Genomic DNA, 18,759 nt, shown 5'->3' on the forward strand with positions numbered 1-18,759 from the left:
CCCCAAAGTGAGGTGGGCCACATCTTCAGAGAGCTATTTGTTCATATCCTCTGTTCCCCCACCCCCTGCTCTCTGGTGGGTGGGTTGTTCTTGGCTTGTAGGAGCATTTTGTGATAATGAGTTGCAAAGACTTCCTTCTAGCTTCTCATTTTTCTCTTGACTCCGCTTATAGTATGTTTACCATGGAAAACTTAATCTGGGGGTAGTCGAATTTATGAATCTTTGATGACTTCTGGATTTTGAATCCTAGAAAACCCCAGATCATTCCAAGGTTACAGATCATATTTACATACGTACACACAGACACCAGTTTGAAGGATAATCCATTTGTGTTCGCAAAAAAATTAAAATTCAAAAACCCTAGGTTTAAATTTAAAGTTCAAAATTTTTTATGAGGGAAACTATAAGACACTTTCGGTAAACAGAAAACTAGACTTGAGCAAATGGAAAGCCATCTTACTGTTCTCGGACATACAGTCTTGACATCATTAAAATTTCCCTTGTTTCTTTTTTAATAGTTTTTTTTTTTAAGATTTTATTTATTTATTTGACAGAGACACAGCGAGAGAGGGAACACAAGCAGGGGGAGTGGGAGAGGGAGAGGCAGGCTTCCCGCCGAGCAGGGAGCCTGACGCGGGGCTCGATCCCAGGACCCTGGGACCATGACCTGAGCCGAAGGCAGACGCTTAAGGACTGAGCCACCCAGGCGCCTCTAATAGGTTTTTTTTTTTTTTTTTTAAGGTAGGCTCCACACCCAGTGTGGAACCCAACATGGGGCTTGAACTCAAACGACCCTGAGATCAGGACCTGAGCTGAGGGATGCTTGGGTGGCTCAATCAGTTAAGCTTCTGCCTTCGGCTCAGGTCATGATCTCGGGGTCCTGGGATCGAGTCCTGTATCAGGTTCCTTGCTCCGCGGGGAGCCTGCCTCTCCCTCTGCCTGCCGCATCCCCTGCTTGTGCTCTCTCTCTGACAAATAAAATCTTTAAAAAAAAAATATCTGAGCTGAGATCGAGTCAGACACTCAACTGACTGAGCACCCCCCAGGGGCCCCTCCATTGTTTCTAAGTTATATAAATTTAATATGGTTCCAATAAGAATACCAAGAGTTTTGGTGTCTTTTCTTAACCTAGACAAGTTGATTCTAGATTCATACGGAGAAATAAGCACAGCTAAGAAAACTCTTCAAAAGAAGATTAATGGGAGAAATTCTTCCAGAAATTAAAACATTTATATAACCCCAATAATTCTAACTGTGGCCTTGGCCCATGAATAGACCAATGGAAAAGAATTGAAAGTACAGAAATAGACCCAAAGGCATCTGGGAATTTCGTATATGCTAGAGGTGTCCTCTCAAAACAGAAAAACAATATACTGGTCAATAAATGGCATGAAAACAACTGAATAGCCATCTAGAACAAATTGAAGTTGGACTGATGCATGCTACCAGGATAAACTAAATGGATCAACAACTTAAATGTAAAAAAAACAAAAAAAAGGAAACCATAAAGGTGCTAGATAACAGTACGGGAGAATTTATCCCCTTATAATCTTGGAAGGGGTTTATTGTCGATGACTCAGTAGCAGTATTTCATATCAAAGACTAAATTTGTAACCAGTGTCTCTCCTAGGCAGCTTTCCTCCTCTCTGAAGTGTCTAATTTCCCCGTTTTGTAAAAGGACACCCCCTCCCCATGAGTTTCTCAAGTAGATTCCCAGAATCATCAAGCAGTTGGATCTTCCCTATTAGAGATTACTTAATTCAACTCACTTAAGGCCTTCCCTTTCATTTGAACCCTGTCACATGTGGACAGGCTCTCACCCTCAAGAGCTGGGTGACCGGCAAGGGATCACAGGTCCGGTGCGTGTCGGCGCCGCGTGGATTTGCGGTCCCCCCTTCAAGGCTGTGCTGGAGTCCCACCCAGAGAGGGGCTGGGCCTGCAAGCAAAGGCAAGGGTGAATGTGCCGCGAGGTGAGGCAGGTGGCTTTAAGGCACTTTCCAGGGAGATGGTCGAGACTCCAAGGGACGAGGGACGGGCCATTATTTCCCGTGTGCCACAAAGAAAGCCCTTTCCCCTGCCATGATTCCAGGGGCCGAACGTGGGCTGCTGAGGGAAGAACCAGCCTCCCCAAGGGCCCCAGGTATGGCAAAGTTTCATCAGGAACAGGGTAAAGAAATAGTTGTCACCGTGCAAGCAAATATGATTCATCCCGAAAGCAGCCAGCAAACAGGAAATGCACGGCAAGACGCATGGCAGGCGCTGTAATTATCTGTCGCTGCAGGTGTTTCTGTCCCCTCGAGAAATCGTGAGGCCTGCACAATTCTGCCACCCAAGTTAACTTCAAAAGGAGCTGGACAAAGGCAGCCTGTCAAGTTTCAGGTTTCTAGAAGGGATTCTGGAGACGAGCGTCTCTCCTGGATGTTTTCACTCGGGGAACACTTGAGCGGAGCGGCGACAGGGCAGCCGCCCAGGAGACACCCACGGGTTTCAACACGCACACGGAAACAGAACGCTGACATTTCAAAACTCTGTTATTATGAAAAAGACTGAAGACTGCCAGTAGCACCGAAAGCCCTGACATTTTGAGAGAACACAAAGGGAACAATTCAAAACGGACCCAAAGGACATCGGAGGGCGTGCGGTGGAGGTGGGACCCCGCAGTTCCACTAGAAGATTCGGATGGAGAGCCCCGCAGAGCCTGGCTGTGTTATGTCAGCAGGAGAATGCCAAGTTCGTGATTATTTCATTAGGAAAATATTTGCTACACCTATAATCTGGAAGTGATAAACAACATACCAGAGCGGAACATTACTCTCCAGGATTAAATACCAAACAGAGTCACAAAGCGTTGACCCAGCTACAGGCTACTGGGATGAGGCCTTGTCCAGTTACCACATCAAAGACCCTTTAAGTAAAGTCATAGGCAGAAAAGAGAGGAATCAATTAGGACACTGGTTTAGAGAGGCTTTATAGAACCAAGAGAAAAAAGAATGGCAAATGGACCAAGCTCAAGCTGGCCCTTTCCTTATTTTGTTCATTTTCTTTCTTTCTGATTTGCCCCCCTGTCACTTGGTTAATCAAAAGATGTCCAAAGATTTAATGTCAGCTCAGTGCCTAATAAAAACTGGGCCCAGTTCAATGGGCAATGTCCAGCTCACCAAATGCATTTTCCAATTAGCTTGGCCCTTGCTTTGTGAATCACTGGCTTAATGAACACACGAGCTGCGCAGCTCAGGACGTGATCCAGGTAGGTGGAGGGAAGCCCTGATTCAACAAAGGGAAAAGAATAAGTGATTTTTTGAGGATGTGGACGGATTTTAGTCCACCACGGCAGAGAAAAACAATGCACAAAGCGTTGTGATAAAATGAAGTGTGAACTGTGCTAATGGTACGGGAAAAAATGTGCTACATCCTGGGGTGGATGGGTCAGTTACTTTTATGTAATCATAGGTCACAGAAGGCAAGGTTAGGAATGGATTTATTTGCAGAATCGAAATGAAAGCTTTCTCTCTTCTAATGAACATGTTTTTGGAGGTAATCACTCTACCAGGCAACCTGTATCTCCCGCTGTTCTCAGGCTGTTAGGAAACAGGTGTTTTTTGTTTGTTTGTGTGGTTTTTCTTAATAGACTCTACTGTTTAGAACAGTTCTGGGTGCACAGCAAACTTGAACAGAAAGTACCGAGAGTTCCCACATATCCCCTGCCCCCCACAAGACACCCATAGCCTCTCTACTATCCATAACCCCCAGCTGTGCATTTGTTACAATGGATGAACCTACACTGACAGGTCATTATCACTCAAAGTCCATTGTTTATATTAGGGTTCACTCATGGTGTATTTTCTGTGGGTTTGGACAGATGTATAGTGACATGACCCACCATTACAGTATCATACAAGAGTATTACTGCCCTAAAAATCTTCTGTTGGGGTTTTCTTTTTTTAATTTAATAAATGTATTTTGGAAAATGTTAAACATGTACAAAGGAAGAGAGACTAGTATAATGAACCCCTCCCACGTACCCATTACCTGCCTTCAGAAATGACCAACCACGGCCAATCTCAAAGAGCCATTTTGCAAAGGCTATGGGAACATAGCTAGAGGCAGACCGGTATTACATTTGAGGAAAAAGGAATTTTTTTAAAAAAATTTTATTTTATTTGAGACAGAGAGAGCACGCACAGGGGAGGGCAGAGGGAGAAGCAGACACCCCGCTGAGCAGGGAGCCCTATGCAGGGCTCGATCCCAGGACCCTGAGATCATGACCTGAGCTGAAGGCAGATGCTTCACCGACTGAGCCACCCAGGTGCCCCAGAAAGAAAAAAAAAAAAAAAACAAAACTGAGGCAATGTCTTCTCAGTAATTTTTAAGTGAGTTGGTTGAATTATTGTGGGGTGATCATGTATTAATCACTAACTGTGCTAGGCGCTTTGCAAATGACCTACTTGCTACTCCAAGTATGGTCCGTGGACCAGCAGCATGGGTATCAGCTGGGAGGGAATTGGCAATGAAGAACCTCCCGCCCCACCCCTGACCTACTGAATCAGAGTCAGCAGTTTAACGAGATCCCCGCGTGATCTGTATGTGCATTAAAAGTTAAGAAATACTGACTGCCTGACCCAAGGTAGACACTTAAAATAGCCTCCTAACCATCCTGCAACAACACTTCAAGGCAGATATTATCTTGCCCAATTTACAGATGAGATAACTGAGGCTCAGAGATATTATTCAGCCTTCCCAAGATCTCACAGCAAATACATTTCGGTCCATCTGGCTTTACAGTTGATGATTTTACCACTTAATATCATGCAGGCTCCCCACTAGGGAGTTCACTTTTGGGGCAACTCAGTAAAAAAAAAAAAAAAAAAAAAAAAAGAGTATGTGTTTACACAACACACACCAACCAGCCGTCTTGGCAACAACAGCAACAGAAAACCAAACCGTCTGCTATCACGCAAGTGATCGCTTACTCCACTGAAAGACCTTTTCACTTTTCCATCCATTATTATGGCATCATGTAGACAGCTCAATATTTCAGGAAAAAAAAAACTGGAGCAATTATCAAACAAAGCTCCTCCCTCTTGACAGTGACCTTTGACCCAAATATGAACCAAACTGCAACCACAAGCTCTCCCAGAAGGAAGGGAAGATAGGTTACAGACCTGAACAGCTGGGCAACGCAGTTTATCAGCCAGACCGGTTTGACATCGCATGGCCGGAAAGGATAGATAATTGACTGCGTTTTCACTTTCCAACCAGCTGGGTGGTCTGAGCCTTTAGCTCTGTGCAAGAGCGTGGCTTACACGCCAGGGGGACCTCTCAGTGGCTGAGCACTGCTGGGCAAGGCCACAGGACCTTTTGTTTGCTGAGTAGCTTTTTTAAAGGAATATTACAGGAAAAGGTAGGAAAAGCATCATTCCTGGATTATACCGCCAGGTTAGCAGGGACTCATCAGATTTTAGGAGCTTCTCCCCTGTAACCCCGGGAGGAGATCAATCCATTTCCTCCTCTTTCAGCTGTCCTAATGACTCTGGGGACCTGCATTAATGGATCAGCATGGCTACTTGGTTTTGCAGTGAGTTGATTTGATGATTAATTAGCTGGTAGCAGGAACCTGATGAAGTTCTCAGCTCAAAGCCCCCGGGATCCAGTTCAGGGCAATCTGCTCTCACAAAAGAAGGCCAGGTGAAGAGGCATGCAAACTGGCCTGCTGATAGACGCTACAGGGGTGATTCTGATTGACTTTGCACTTTACAACCCAATGACCTGGGCACATCTCGCTGTTGGGCAACAGTCAATCTTTCTGAAAAGTGGTAAGCATACCGGCTTAACAAAGCCAACTGTCTTTATGCATGAGATCAGATTCCTAGTATTAGGATCACTTTATCCCACGCTCTTTTTTTTTAACCCCACATTCTAACGATTTCATAATATTTTATAGCCAACCTCACCCTCATGCTAAAAAATATAATGAATAGTAAGAATTGAGTCCAAATAGGCCAAAAAACCAGGCCTAAGGTAAAATAGATAAGACTAAGAGTTATTTTAAGAATGTTTTTCTTTTTTTTTTAAGATTTTATTTATTTATTTGTCAGAGAGAAAGCACAAGCGGGGGAGGGGCAGAGGGAGAAGGAGAAGCAGGCTCCCCACTGAGCAGGGAGCCGATGTGGGACTTGATCCCAGGACCCTGGGGTCATGACCTGAGCCGAAGGCAGATGCTTCACCGACTGAGACACCCAGGTGTCCCTTAAGAATGTTTTTCTATTTCAAGATTGCTTTGGCTATTCGGGGTCTTTTGTGGTTCCATAGAAAATTTAGGATTGTTTGTTCTAGCTCTGTGAGAAATGCTGTTGGCATTTTGATAGGGATTGCATTGAATCTGTAGGTTGCTTTGGGTGGTAGAGACATTTTAACAATATTTGTTCTTCCAGTCCATGAGCATGGAATGTCTTTCCATTTCTTTGTATCCTCTTCAATTTCTTTCATCAGTGTTTTATAGTTTTCAGAGCATAGGTCTTTCACCTCTTTGGTTAAGTTTATCCCTGGGTATTTTATTATTTTTGGTGCAATTGTAAATGGGATTGTTTTCTTAATTTCTCTTTCTGCTGCTTCATTATTAGTGTATAGAAATGCCACAGATTTCTGTACATTGGTTCTGTATCCTGTGACATTAGTGAATTCATTTATCAGTTCTAGTATTTGGTGGAGTCTTTAGGGTTTTCTATAGATAGTATCATGTCATCTGCAAATAGTGAAAGTTTTACTTCTGCCTTACCAATTTGGATGCATTTTATTTCTTTTTGCTGTTTGATTTCTGTAGCTGGGACTTCCAGTACTATGTTGAATAAAAGTGGTGAAAGTGGACATCCTTGTCTTGTTCCTGACCTTAGGGGAAAAGCTCCCACAAAAGACCCCAAATAGCCAAAGTAATCTTGAAAAAGAAAAAAACTGGAGGTATGATAATTCCAGACTTCAAGTTATATTACAAAGCTGTAGTAATCAAAATAGTATGGTACTGGCACAAAAACAGGCCCATAGATCGATGGAACAGAAGAGAAAACGCAGAAATAAGCCCCTAATTATATGGTCAATTAATCTTCAAGAAAGGAGAGAATATGCAATGGGGAAAAGATAATCTCTTCAGCAAATGGCGTTGAATACAAACTGGTGAATACAAAGAGCTACATGCAAAAGAATGAAACTGGACCACTTTCTTCCACCATACACAAAAATAAACTCAAATTTGATTAAGGATCTAAATGTGAGACATGAAATCATAAAAATCCTAGAAGAGAGCACGAGCAATAATTTCTCTGACATTGGTTGTAGCAACACCCTTCTAGATATGTCTCCTGAGGCAAGGGAAACAAAAACAAAAATAAAGGATCAGGACTACATCAAAATAAAAAGCTTCTGCTCAGCAAAGGAAACAGTCAATAAAACCAGAAGGCAACCTACTGAATCAGAGAAAATATTTGCAAATGATATATCTGATAAAGGGTTAGTATCCAAAATATATAAAGAACTGATACAACTTAACACCCCAAGAAACAAATAATCCAATTAAAAAATGGGCAGAAGACATGAACAGATATTTCTCTGAAGAAGACCTACAGATGGTCAACAGACACACGAAAAGATGCTCAACATCCCTCATCATCAGGGAAATGCAAATCATAACTACGAGTTATCACCTCACACAGGTCAGAATGGCTAAAATCAAAACCACAAGAAACAACAAGTATTGGCGAGGATGTGGAGAAAAAGGAACCCTCGTGCACTGTTGGTGGGAATACAAACTGGTGCAGCCACTCTGGAAAACAGTATGGAGGTTCCTCAAAAAATTAAAAATAGAACTACCCTATAATATAGTAGTTGCATTCCTGGGTATTTCCTCCCAAAATACAAAAACACTCATTCAAAGGGATCCGTGCACCCTTATGTTTATGGCAGCATTATTTACAATAGCTACATTATGGAAGCAGCCCAAATACCCATCAACAGACGAATGGATAAAGATGTGGTATATATATATACAATGGAATATTCTTCAGCCATAACAAGAATGAAATCTTGCCACTTGTAACAACATGGATGGAGCCAGAGAGTGTAATGCTAAGTGAAATAAGGCAGTCAGAGAAGGACAAATACCATGGGATTTCACTCATATGTGGAATCTAAGAAACAAATGAGCAAAGGAAAAAAAGAGAGAGAGAAGTCAAGAAACAGACTCTTAACTATAGAGAATGAACTGATGGTTACCAGCGGGGAGGAGGGTGGAGGGCTGGGTGGACTACGTGATGGAGACTAAGAGAGGACACTTATCATGATGAGCACTGAGTCATGTATAGACTTGTTGAATCACTATATTGTACACCTGAAACTCATATAACACCGTATGTTAACTATACTGGAATTAAAAGAAAAAAACATAGTAAAAAATAAATAAAAGTAACCATTTGTATTACAAAAAAAAAATGTTTTTCTAAACATCGAAGAACATTTTAAAACAATGTATTTTTTTAAAGATTGTATTTATTTATTTGACAGAGAGAGACACAGCTGGAGAGGGAACACAAGCAGGGGGAGTGGGAGAGGGAGAAGCAGGCTCCCTGCTGAGCTGGGAGCTCGATCCCAGGTCCCCGGGATCATGACCTGAGCCGAAGGCAGAAGCTTAAGGACTGAGCCACCCAGGCATCTTAAACAATATTTTTAACACTGTATTTGAATGTTTTGACCACTACATTTTCCCTCTGAAACTTGCACAAAGATGCTGCTACTGTGTTTATCTAAATGACCTCCTTTGTCAGGTTAGGAGGGCAGTCGTTATTTATCCCTCTTTTGTCAACGAGGGAACTGAGGCCAGGAGGGTTGAAGTTACCTTCCTCCCAGCAGGAGGCCTCCCAGCGAGCAAGGGGCAGAGCCCTGAGCAGCTTCCCGACCAGGAACTGGCCCTGTGGTCTATCCAGCTACCACAGGTTGAAGAACTAGCCCAAGAGGAACCACAGAAATTACCCCCTAAAAACCAAAGCAGCTCAGCACATGTCAGGATTATTAAAGCGGTTGGAGATATGTTCTCACTTTGGAAATGACAAATCACACACGCAGGTTATTTGGCGAAGGGGCAAACACTGAGCCGTGAATAGCTGCATTCACCATGCATACTGCAGGCCGCCAGCCTTGCGATGGGGACCCAGAGCAATGGCACTTGGGGTGGGGCACACCGCTAGCTGTCGTCTCTCCTTCCCTCCCTCGCTGCTCATACTCTCCTCACCTAAGGGGAAGTGCAGAATGTTCTGGAAGGCAGGAGCCCCCCACTCAGAAAGCGGGAAGCTAAGGTACTGTTGGCCATACTTCAAGAAGGAGGAAGGTATTCATCAGCTTGCAATGCTTCCTGTCCCCCCAATCAGGTGCCCTCCCCACCTCCACATTTTTGAAGTCATCTCTTCTAAAGGGCACATCCTAACGGGTCTGAGTCTGGATTTGTGTACGCGCTGCTCTCTGGGGGAGGAGAACAAGGTGCTCCTTGTGAAGAGCAAGTTCAGTTTGTGCAAAGTGGAAAGATTTCAAAACAGTCCAGGGGAGAGGAGGTGGGGGATCCAAGTTAATCCTAGACATTGAAGCCCCATGGCTTGACTTCTGCTAGCCCCTTCTGGTCTTCGCATGATTTTGAGTCATGAGTTTCTAATGTTCCAGGCTACGGAGCGCCCTGCGAAGCTCTCTGACCCACCACAAGTGAGTCCTGGGGAGTTGGGCTCCAGGGCGGTTGGGCTCCAGTTCAGATTATCTCCCTGGGGATGACTTGTAGATAGGATGGAGATAACACAGTCACCATCAGATGAGAAATAAAATTCCACACATGCGCCACTTACATCTGAAAGGCCCCAACTGCTGGAGGCCAGACGATTTAACCTATTGGTAAGGAAGGGATTTCTGGAATTTTCTGTGAGCCTTCCGGGCCTCCTGCACCTCCTCCCTCTCACTAGGTCAAAGAATGGAAAAAGGAGATGCTCGCTTGGGATAGAACAGCTTGTGATGGGAAAATCAGCACATGAGTGAGGTTTTTGTAATATTTAATCTAAGGGTAAGAGTTTCGATAATTATAATTTTGTAGGAGGAAACGATGTTCTTGCTCTAAATATTTATATCACATACCTCAGGATCCTGGAGAAGGTTCTGGTTTGCACGTTGTAATGGCTGGATGGATGCTTGGAAGGACTAGAGAGGGAATTTGGGCCCAGGGGCCGGAGTGGGGGGAGGCGCGGAACTGGGCTGGAGAAGTCACTCCTTCGAGCCTGAGACTCTGTGAAAGCTGGAGGTGCCAATTCATTTTGATAAGGGAACTGTAGTTTTTAAAGTACACGATTATAGAGATGGGAGAACAAATTGATGGTTGCCAGAGGTTAGGGATGGTGGTGGGGGGCAGGGTGGGTGTGAATACAGAGGGACACACCAGGGAGATCTTTGTGGTGACGGAATAGTTTTTTATCTTGATTGTGGTGGTGGTCACACAAATCTATACATGTAATAAAAATACAACTATACACACACATCGTACCTATGTCAGTTTTCTGGGCTTTATATGGTACTGCAATTATGTGTGATATAATCAGTGCGGGAGATTGGGTGAAGGGCAACTTCCTGTGAATCTATCCTTATTTCAAAATAAAAAGTCTAAAAGATCCGAGCACAATTCTGCATTTCTTTTCTTTTTTATTTCTTTTTATTTTTTTAAAAGACTTTTAAAAAAATTTATTTGTCAGGGAGAGAGAACAAGTAGAGAGAGTGGCAGGCAGAGGGAGAAGCAGGCTCCCCCCACCCACCGCCCTGAGCAAGGAGCCCGATGCAGGACTCGATCCCAGGACCCTGGGATCGTGACCTGAGCTGAAGGCAGACGCTTAACAACTGAGCCACCCAGGTGCCCCTCTGCATTTCTTTTAAGTGACGTACAAAACCTTTCATTTATCCCATTTTTCTTTTGAGAGAACCCTACCCCCACCTCCCCACCCCCAAACACCATAACTGTTGAGAATTAGAACTACAAACTTAGGAAGAAACTTTTCCTTTTCTTCATTGGGGGGAAAAGAAGAGTGAACGTGCCCTTCTTTTATTTTACTCTACAAATCTGATGTGTCAGACGGAGGCTATTTGATTGGTAATGGCTTGAGCAGACTGGGAAGATTCTATATCTGACTAGGCCAGCTCTTCTCCCTGCCATGGAAAAAAAAGCAGAAACACGTTAAATTCCTTTCATGCCTTCTACATGAACAGAAGCATAAGGGTAGGAAAGGAGGGAGAGGGCAGGCCAGGGGGATGTGGGGTCTTGTGGTTCTTGAAAGAGAGGCTCCTCTCAGCTCAAAGGGAGCTGTGCTTCTGGGTTGAGAAACTGCCCCAGGAGGTCAGGCACTTGGAAGATAAACGGCTCAGCTAGCCTCAGAGAGGGCCAGTTTGAGTTGAAGGGAGAAATGTGACCCAGCTTCTCCTCCCCACCTTCCCAAATACAGCAGACAAGGAGATGGACCGAGCCTGGGCCCTTCAGTGGGAACAGGTGGTTGGAATGGGCAGGTTCTACAGGAATTTGGCGTGGGGGCACCTGCCACAGGCTGTCAGTTTCCTGACACACTCTATCTCCCAGAGGCCCCATCTTGGCCTTCTTAGATTCCACCCATCTCACTGAACCTTCTTGAGTGCATCTCATCTGGCCCATTCAACCAAATACTTGACTATAAGCTGTCTCATCTTATTCTCTTATGGTGAGTCCCAGGCCTGCTGGGTTCAAATCCTAGTTCTACCACTTACTAGCGATGTGATCTTGGGCAAGTCGTCTTAACCTCTCTGCTCCTCAGTTTGCTCATCTGTTAAATAGGGGTCATACCTGCCTCACAGGGTTTGTCCAGTGACTGGCACCTAATAGGTGCTTAGCAAGTGTCAACTTCTCTTTGCTCACTGTTTCCCATGTGGATGCCACATGGTTCACTAGACTGGAAGCTCCTTGAGAGAGCTTCCTTCTCTTCTCCCCCACCCACCCCAGCACCTAGCATGTGGTTGGGTACACAGCACACTGTTAATGAGTCCTTGTTGGCTAGGCTGCATGGGCCCTTCCTGGGTACCTCAGTGATGCTGACGGAGACCCAGAAATGGGTGTAAGGGAATATCAATATTCTCTTTCTTTTTTTTAAAGACTCCCTGCTGAGTAGGGAGCCCAATGTGGGGCTCGATCCGAGGACCCTGGGATCATGACCTGAGCCAAAGGCAGACGCTTAACCGACTGAGGCACCCAGGCGCCCCAATATTCTGTTTCAAAGATATGAAAGTAACATGCTGAATTCTTTACTTCCTTGATACACTGTTACAGTAAAACAGTCTATGTGCTAAGGCCTGCCTTTAGTGCAAATATAATTTTATAATCTATATTTTAAAATATACAATTTTAAAAATAATTTTTAGACAGTTACATAGCTCGAGTAAAATTAAAGCCAATGCCTAAGTATCTTGACAAAATGGCATCTTGATCAGTTTATCAGAAGTGGAGCAGGAAAAGAAATCAACTAGACTGACATGTTCATTACCACAGAATTCAGAAGGTTATTAAAGATAGCAAAAGAATTTAATAGCAAATTGCTATTAAAGATAGCAAAAGAAGTGACCCTTCTATACTCCATTGTCTTGGGACCACACCTCAGTCTGCAGTCATTTGTGAGGGACAGTGGAAAGAGGAACGGATCAGAAAATGAAGACCAGAGATACCGTCTCTGATTTAGTCATTCATTCACTCATTCAGGCAACAAATATTTACTGCCTGCCTGCCACGGGGCGAGGCTCTATGCTCCATAGACACGAAACTGCCCTGTGTGAAATTTACTGTCAGTCACTTCATCTCTCTGGGTCTCATGCTCCCCAGCTGTCAAATGGTAACAAATCTATTTCTATGGCAATTATGAGAATTCTAGAAAGGAGTCCAGGGGCCAGAGCCTTGCAGACTGTTACTGTTCTCTACTGTTGTCCTCTAGGTAATGGTCATGTGACTAGCTTGCGCTCATTTGAAAATTATGTCCAAACTCTATTTCAAGGGGGCTGAGGATGTTCTGCCTATCTCATTTTCCTTCCTTACATGTTGGCAAGCCGACCAAGACCAGAGTGAGCAGGAGGGACAGAGAGCTCTATGATACTAGGCTGAAGTGTCATAGTGAATAGCACTCCACTTCCTGTTCTCAGATGGGTTGGATTTTCAGACATGGTCCTTGTGATGGGTTGAATCAGGTCCCCCTCCAAAAAGATATGTTGAAGCCCTAACCCTGGGTACTTGTGAATGTGACCTTATGGAAATAGGGTCTTTGCAGATGTAATTAAGATGAGGTCATTAGGGTGGGCTGTAATCCAGTATGACTGATGTCCTTATAAGAAGAGGGAAATGGGAACAGACACAGACACAGAGAGAATGTCACGTGAAGACACACACAGACACAGAGGGAAGATAGCTAGAGGAAGATGGAGGCCGAGACTGAAGCCGTGCAGCCACAAGCCAGGAAACACCTGGGGCTACCAGAAGCTGGAAGAGGCAAGGAAGGATCCTACCCTAGAGGCTTTGGAGGGAGCATGCCCCTGCCACACCTTGATTTCAAACTCTAGCTTCTGGAACTGTGAGAGAATGAATTTCTAGTGTGTTAAGCCACCCTGTTGGTGGTAATTTGTTATGGATGCCCTAGGAAACAAATACAGTCCCCAAACAAAAATAGCTCCCCTGTGGACTTCCCTCTGCCCTCCATGTAGTCATGGTGACTTTCCTTTTCTGTCAGGAACCCACGTGAAAATGATGCCTTGATCCCAGTGCCTAAAAATGTGGGTCTCCAGAATGGCAGAAGAGGTTGGGTGGAATCCTGAGTTCTGTTTTATGTTTTTCAAATAAGTCAAAATGGAAGGCAAGAATGCCTCCCCACCCCCAACCTTTACCTTCTCTGCCCCCAAGTTTGATGGAAAATAGTAAGAGTAGGCAGGCATGGGTCCTATAGGCATGGGGCCGACTAAGCAAGTGGCTGCCGTGGGCCCTCAGCATGGAGACCATCTTGGGAAGGCCATGGAGTCCATTTTGGGTCCTGCTAAAGGCCAGCGGGGCTTGGAGGAGAACTGACCTCATTTAAGGTTTCCAAGCCCTGCCAGCTTGTCTGCACCTAGACTTCACTACCTAGACTTTGTGCTAGCAAAGGAGGACAAATGAGCAATTCATTTAATCAATGCATAGGTGTTATTTTGAAAATTACTATTTGGCAGCCACCATAGTAAGAACTGATTCAGGCAAGAGTCATCAATGGATCCTAAAGCTAGAGAGTGAAGGTTTTATGAGAAACATGTTATTTAACGTAGTCTCAAAGTATCTCCTCATACATTAGTTATTAAGTACGAAAAGAAAAGTCGTATCTTTTTCTTTTTAAGAGAGGGAGGGGGGTGGAGGAGCAGAGGGAGAGCGAGAATCAAGCAGATTCCACGCCTAGCACGGAGCCCCATGCGGGGCTTGATCTCAAGACCCTGAGATCATGACCTGAGCCAAAATCAAGAGTTGGACTCTTAACCGACTGAGCCACCCAGGCGCCCCATGAAAAATCGTATCTTTATGGTGGAAAAACATGGTAGGCATTTAACCAATTAATCAAAGTTAACATCATCAACAATCATCATATGCCTTTTTATGTTTTACTCATGCCAGAAATGTATAACCTCTCATCATGAGGACACATCAGACAAACCCCAACTGGGGAACATTCTACAAAGTAACTGGCCTACACTCTTCTAAAAGGTTGATGTCATGAAAGACAAAGAAAGGCTGGGGGCTGCTCCAGATTGAAGGACACTTGAGAGAATCAAGAGACATGACAACTAAATACAATGTGTGATCCCAGACTGCATCATGGACCAGAAAAAAAAATAGCTATGAAGGACATTCTTGGGACAATTAGCACAACTGGAATATGACCTGTAGATTATATAATAGTATGGTATATCAGTGTTATATTTCTTGAATTTGCCAACTTTACTGTGTTTATCTAACAGAATGTCCTTGTTCTTAGGAAATACATATTGAAGTATTGGGGGCAAAGGAATATGATGTCTGCAACTCACTCTCAAGTGCTTCACACACAAAAATGTGTGTGTCTGTGTGTGTGTGTGTAGAGAGAATGGTCAATATAACAAGATGCTAACCACAGATGAATCCTGATAAAGGGCATGTGAAAGTTCTTTTTACTATTTTTGCATACGATTTTCTGGACCTTGAAAGTATTTCAAATTAAAATTGTAAACAAGGATTATTTTGAGCATTTAACCATGTGACTGATGCTGTGCTCAGTGTGAGATATTCAAGGGAGCATAAGACACGGTCTTGATCCTTAACCCAGGAGCTCATAGTCTAGGATGGACAGGACCAAAAAAGAGGCCAGCACATTTCGGTGTGATAAAGGAAGCTGCGAGAGCACAGGGAAGGTACGCTAAACCCAGGCTGCCTGGGGAAGGGGGCCAGAGGAGGCTGTTTGCAGAGGAGGTAAAGGGGAGGCTTCAAGTTGGGGGAACTCATTCAGTTTGGGGCGCTGGTGGGCTATGCAAGCAGGGCTGGCTGACAGACTGTGGGACACAGCAAGGGGAAGCCATCTGCCCCCCTGAGGACAGACAACGAGGCATGGATTAGCAGGTGTTGGGGGCCAGGCCAAAGTCACCATAGCTTCTGAGGTAACAGGAGAAGCGCAGACATAAGCAAAACAACTTAAGGCTGAAAAGCTGAACACAAGTGTGGTTACTGATGGCATAGGATGAACCTGGCGGGGCTGTACACTGGATGTCCTGGAGACATCAGCCCCCAGAATGATAACTATACGTAACCTGGATAAGGGCATGGCCCCAAATTAGTTAGGATGGCTAATAATAGACTTCGAGGCAGGAAGAGAACGTCAAGTGATCATATGAAACTAAAGAAGTGATTTTTTTTTGAGAACACGATGAGCTTCACCAGCAATGAGGATAAGGTGGTACCCAATTAACACACAACAGGGTGGGAGAGGTTGCTGTTAGCAGGAAAAGTCCTGAGAATAGTACCGGGTCTTAGAATAAAGGGAATCAGGAGGCAGTACTGCTGTTTCAGAGGGTAGATGGGGGATTGGGAATTTCCGCTCAATTAGAGGATACAAGAGCTGGGATGGGAAAGAACCTGAATATTCCTAGCAAGAGCCTGGTGGCAGCTCATTTGTTTTCCTTCCTTTGAAAACTTTTCTATTATGGAAATTTTACAAAAATAATGAGGACACCATTAGCTTAAACTGCAAGAAATGGCTGCGACGTGACCATTTTTGCCTTACTAAAGTGGCGAATTCATGTTTCAGATGAAACATATACCTGTCACCCAGGCTCAGTAATTATTTTAGACACACGGTCAATTTCATCGTGGCCAAATTCCCACCTGTTACCCTGGCAAACTGGTTTGGAGCAAACTCTCCGGTGGGAGTTCTTGTTGTGCTTTTATTTGAATGATTTACTATCTAGAAAAGAGCTCCAAATTATACATAGATATATGTATATCTCTATATAATATTTTTAGTTAATTACTTTATTCCCTCAGTAAGTAATATATTTACATGGCTCAAAATTCAAAAGGCACATCGCTTTGTATACCTTGAATATATACAATTTTTATTTGTCAATTATACTTCCATAAAGCAAAAAAAAAAAAGAAAAAAGAAAAAGAAAAAAGCTACAAAACAAAAGGACAAGTGAAAAGTTGCTTTCCAAACAAATCAAGTCACCCAGCCAACAGCTCTCCCTCCTCAGACACAACCTATATGAACAGTTTTTTGTGTCCTTCTGGAGGTGTTTTATAAAGCATGCATTAGCAAAGAGACTGCGAACTATTCCCACTGATCTCTGTACCTCGCTTCTAACACTTAAAAGAGAAACGTCCTCCTTTTTTTCAGCTGCCTAGCAGTCCGTTTTATGAGCCACAATTTGTTTAACGAGTGTGCTATGGCTGGACTTTTAGGCTACTTCCAACCTGTGGCCATGACAGACAAACGCTGCGATGACTGCTTTTACAAATTCATCTCGCACAAAAGCAAGTATATCCGGATGAGAAACTCCTCAAAGCTGAACTGCTGGATGAGAGGGAAGTTGCATTTGCAATTTTGATGGGTACTCCCAAGCTGTCCTCTGTCAGGTAGGCGGTATTGTAATGCTCTCTTCACCCTTTCATCCGCACGCTTTCCCGCTGCCAGCCAGGGCTCCATACGAGAGGCTTCAACATCTCAGACTCAGAAACAGCCCCCTGACCTCAGCTTCCTACTGGTCTCCCTCTACCCTCTCAGGCCCCCGCGGCCACCGGCCTGTCCTTCCTCCCTTCTCCTTTCCCAGATGCCGTCAGTAGCCTGTTGGCACCCTTCCCTCTTCCAAGTTGGGCCCGTGACCAGCCATTTAGCCATGCTAGCACTGACCCCTGGCCTCACTCTCCCAGTGACCTTCAGCAGCACCTGCTCTGCCGATCCCCAGCCCTATGAAAACCCCACCATCCACTCTCTCCACACCCCACTCCCAGGCTGCTAGCTATTGCTGGAGAAGGTCATGAAGTTGGCTCTGCTACAAAGCCAGGCCAGCCAGCCTCAGCGGGGCCCCAAGGGCTGCGAGGCAGTCCTTTTATATATCTGGATCAAATGGCTCTCAGTGATTGTTCCAAATCCTCTCCCTCTCCTCAGATCCCCTACCCAGCCCACTCCGCCTGACCCCTCAGTAGGGGGCCAGCTTGGGATTTCAGATCACTGGGCAGGAACTCTCTCACTTCTCCCTCTTTTCCTTGCCCTCCCCCATTTCTCTGCCTCCCCCCCACCCCAACCAGCCTCACGGGGATGAGGGACTTCCTCCTCAAAGTTGCCTCTCCCACCCGTGCTCTCTCCTGCACTTGGTCCCAGGAGCCATCCTCTTTCCCTTTGGGCAAGCTCTCCCTCCCCGCTGGTGTTTCTCCTCTCAGTCTAGAAACACTTCCCACAAATCTGTGTCACTGCTGCACCCTACCACCAAACTTTTAAAATCTAGTCATCTTTAAAATTACACAAGTAATTCATGCCTCCCCTGGCGGCACATCCTCCTTCCGAGTCAGCCCCCAAATTTAACAGAAAAATCAGAAAACTATAAGCAAAAAGAAGAAAAGAGAAACCACCCACAATCACATCAGCCTACTGTTAATATTCTGATATATTTCTTTCCAAGTTTTTTATGTGCACATCTATACATTTATATATCTATATGTATTTTTTTTAAAGATTATATTTATTCGTCAGAGAGAGAGAGAGAGAGAGAGCAAGAGGAGGGGGTGTGGCAGGCAGAGGGAGAAGCAGACTCCTCGCTGAGCAAGGAGCCCGATGCGGGGCTCGATCCCAGGACCCTGGGATCATGACCTGAGCCGAAGGCAGCCGCTTCACCGACTGAGCCACCCAGGCGTCCCCTATGTGTATTTTTTCTTACAAAAGTGGATCATGGGCGCCTGGGTGGCTCAGTTGGTTAAGCGACTGCCTTCGGCTCAGGTCATGATCCTGGAGTCCCTGGATCGAGTCCCGCATCGGGCTCCCTGCTCGGCAGGGAGTCTGCTTCTCCCTCTGACCCTCCCCCCTCTCCTGTGCTTGCTCTCTCTCATTCTCTCTCTCTCAAATAAATAAATAAAAAATCTTAAAAAAAAAAACAAAAAAACCTTTAAAAAAAAAAAGTGGATCATAGTGTACATATTGTTTTGTCATA

General features: G+C 44.6%; 1 protein-coding gene across 3 annotated transcripts in view; it reads right to left on the bottom strand.

The window, feature by feature from the left end:
• Positions 1-10,750: 10,750 nt before the first annotated feature.
• Positions 10,751-18,759, bottom strand: part of LOC118544478 (P2R1A-PPP2R2A-interacting phosphatase regulator 1) — a 60,996-nt gene continuing 52,987 nt past the window's right edge. For 2 of the 3 annotated variants that reach the window (XM_078063867.1, XM_078063866.1), the window contains exon 11: positions 10,751-11,211. In XM_078063867.1, coding sequence (XP_077919993.1) covers positions 11,184-11,211 — 28 coding nt within the window. In that variant the 3' untranslated portion in view covers positions 10,751-11,183. The remainder of the gene's footprint in view (positions 11,212-18,759) is intronic. The other variant, XR_013444469.1, reaches the window with a different exon arrangement.

The sequence above is a fragment of the Halichoerus grypus genome, chromosome X (genome assembly GCF_964656455.1).
Source record: "Halichoerus grypus chromosome X, mHalGry1.hap1.1, whole genome shotgun sequence".
NCBI classification, from domain to species: domain Eukaryota; kingdom Metazoa; phylum Chordata; class Mammalia; order Carnivora; family Phocidae; genus Halichoerus; species Halichoerus grypus.